The sequence below is a fragment of the Quercus lobata genome, chromosome 6 (assembly GCF_001633185.2).
Source record: "Quercus lobata isolate SW786 chromosome 6, ValleyOak3.0 Primary Assembly, whole genome shotgun sequence".
NCBI lineage: Eukaryota > Viridiplantae > Streptophyta > Magnoliopsida > Fagales > Fagaceae > Quercus > Quercus lobata.
Window position 1 is genome coordinate 49,217,576 of NC_044909.1, and position 2,239 is coordinate 49,219,814.

Sequence of the window (2,239 nt, forward strand, 5' to 3'; positions counted from 1 at the left end):
TTTTATATACATAAAAGTAAAGAGACCCTTTTTTCCTGTGTGAACAGCCGAACTTGGAGAAAACTTCTCGAATGGCCTCTAAACCAATAAAAATAACATGAATTTGGTGTTTTCCCATCTAACTTTCTGTAATTATCTTTTTGTTGTGTTGCACAGTTTGTGTGAATGAAAAGATGGAACTCAATGATAGAGGTTGCGGCGCAAATATGTTTTATAACATTCTTTCTGCTTCTTCCCACATATCATAACATTATATATACCATAACTTCAAATTCATATGGTGCGTGAATGATATTTAACTTTAAAAAAGGAAAGGAAAAAAAAAATCTGATCATATGACTAGTTTGTGTTAATGTATGAGAAACCTTTTTTCTTTTTTTTCTTGCTAAGGTTTTTTTCTTTTTCGTGCTAGTGGTACCCTAGCTAGTTCTCTTAACGATAAAAACATTACCTAACTCAAGTATTTCTTAAGATTTCAAATCCATAGATTACAATACTACTCAACCACTAGAACCAGCTGGCGTATCATGACGAAGATTATACACACGACGAAGAGTATAATACGCTTAGGAGAATTACTATTACACACAGAGTATAAAGTGGTGGTGCAAATGCAACTACAAACCTTTCACACGCATCTAAGACTAAGAAAGCTCATGGAATAGAGGGTCCTCGAGGAGTAGGTCAGGCCAAGCAAAAGGGGCTCCTCCATAGCTTGAAGTACTGCAAGCATCGATGGAATTAGTCTCTGCTGGTGGAGCCACGGATGGAGATGGAGTACTTGAAGATGAAGCAAGCCATGGAGAATTGGGAGAGTTTTCGCCTTGGCTAAATGCCGTAAACTCATTTGCTTGAACCATATTGTCCTTGTTTAATGGTGTTTGATAGGTGCAAGGGTTTTCCAACTGGGGCAAATGAGAGAAAAGGATTGAATCAGGGACCGATTGAAGTGTGGAAGTTCCAAGAGATTGTGTTGGGGTATCCAATTGATGAGGTGAACTCAATGCTAAGTTATCTTTCATGGAAGAAAGTGAATTCAAAAGACTAATAGTACTGTCCATGTCCATGAAACTACTGTTTAAGTTGTTGTTGGTAGCTCCATTAGAAGCTTGGGGTTGGAGAAGATATTGTAGGTATTGAACCCTAGCCATTTGAATAGCCTCTGCTTGTAGTCTCACAGCCTGTTCTTCCCATGAATGATGATCCACAAGCTCTTTCAAATTAGCCAGAGCTATAAGATGAGGCAAGCTCGAGAAGATATCAGTTCGAGGCCGGTGTGTCATGGGGTCAAATCCCATTTGAATAAGCTTTTTCTTCAAATGGGTATTCCAGAAGTTCTTGATTTCATTGTCAGTCCGACCAGGTAGGTGGCCTGCAATTGCTGACCATCTTGTAGAAGAAAAAGAAAAGAAAAAGTTAGAATAATTAAACAAGTTATTGTCAAGAGTATAGTAATTCAGTTGTATTATTCAATCCTTCTTGTGTGGAAAATCAGAGTTCAAGTTCCCCTTCCTATTTATTAGAAGAAAAAAAAAGGCATATATCATTATTTTTCAATAAATAAAATTATAAATATTGCTGAAATTACTTGTTTCCAAGAACAGCATGAAGATTCAGAATTGTTTGTTCTTCATCTTGGGAAAATTTCCCTCTCTTGATATCTGGCCTTAAGTAATTTGTCCATCTTAACCTGCAACTCTTCCCACATCTGTTAAGCCCTGTAAAAAAACACAAAGTGGACTCACTTTGAGAGAGAGAAAGAGAGAAAGAGAGACAAAGATGGGATTGGAGTGTCATGGATCCATATATACCTGCAAGTTTGGGAAGAGCTCTCCAGCTTCCATGGCCATGTTTTTGGATGTATTTGACAAGCTTTTGATCTTCTTCAGATGTCCAAGGGCCTTTCTTGAGGCCATTCTCATCACAACAAGGAGGCCTTCCCATGTTTGTTTGTTCCCAACTTCTTCTTTTCTTCTTAAGAAAAATGGCTGCCTTCCTCAAATCCACCCTTTTTCTTAAGAATGGGGCTGCCTTCCTTAAATCTAACCTAACCTAACCTTTCTATATATATACACACTCTTTGGTGTTGTATGTCCCCCTGACTAAATAATTCCCAATTTGTATAGTAGGTGGTTGACGTGCTAATTCCCCATTTGCTAGCAAAACAACCATGTCCCTTTTTTCTTCTTGCAATGACAAAAGTATCCTTCTCTCTCTCCACCATTTCTTTTACAAGGAT

General features: G+C 37.8%; 1 protein-coding gene across 1 annotated transcript; it reads right to left on the reverse strand.

The window, feature by feature from the left end:
• Nucleotides 1-476: 476 nt before the first annotated feature.
• Nucleotides 477-2,028, reverse strand: LOC115949679 (transcription factor MYB93-like). Its single transcript, XM_031066970.1, has 3 exons — nucleotides 1,812-2,028; nucleotides 1,589-1,718; nucleotides 477-1,389 (listed from the first exon to the last, which is right to left on the reverse strand). The coding sequence occupies exons 1-3, from the start codon at nucleotides 1,942-1,944 to the stop codon at nucleotides 645-647; spliced, it is 1,008 nt and encodes a 335-aa protein (XP_030922830.1). The 5' UTR covers nucleotides 1,945-2,028; the 3' UTR covers nucleotides 477-644.
• Nucleotides 2,029-2,239: the final 211 nt, after the last annotated feature.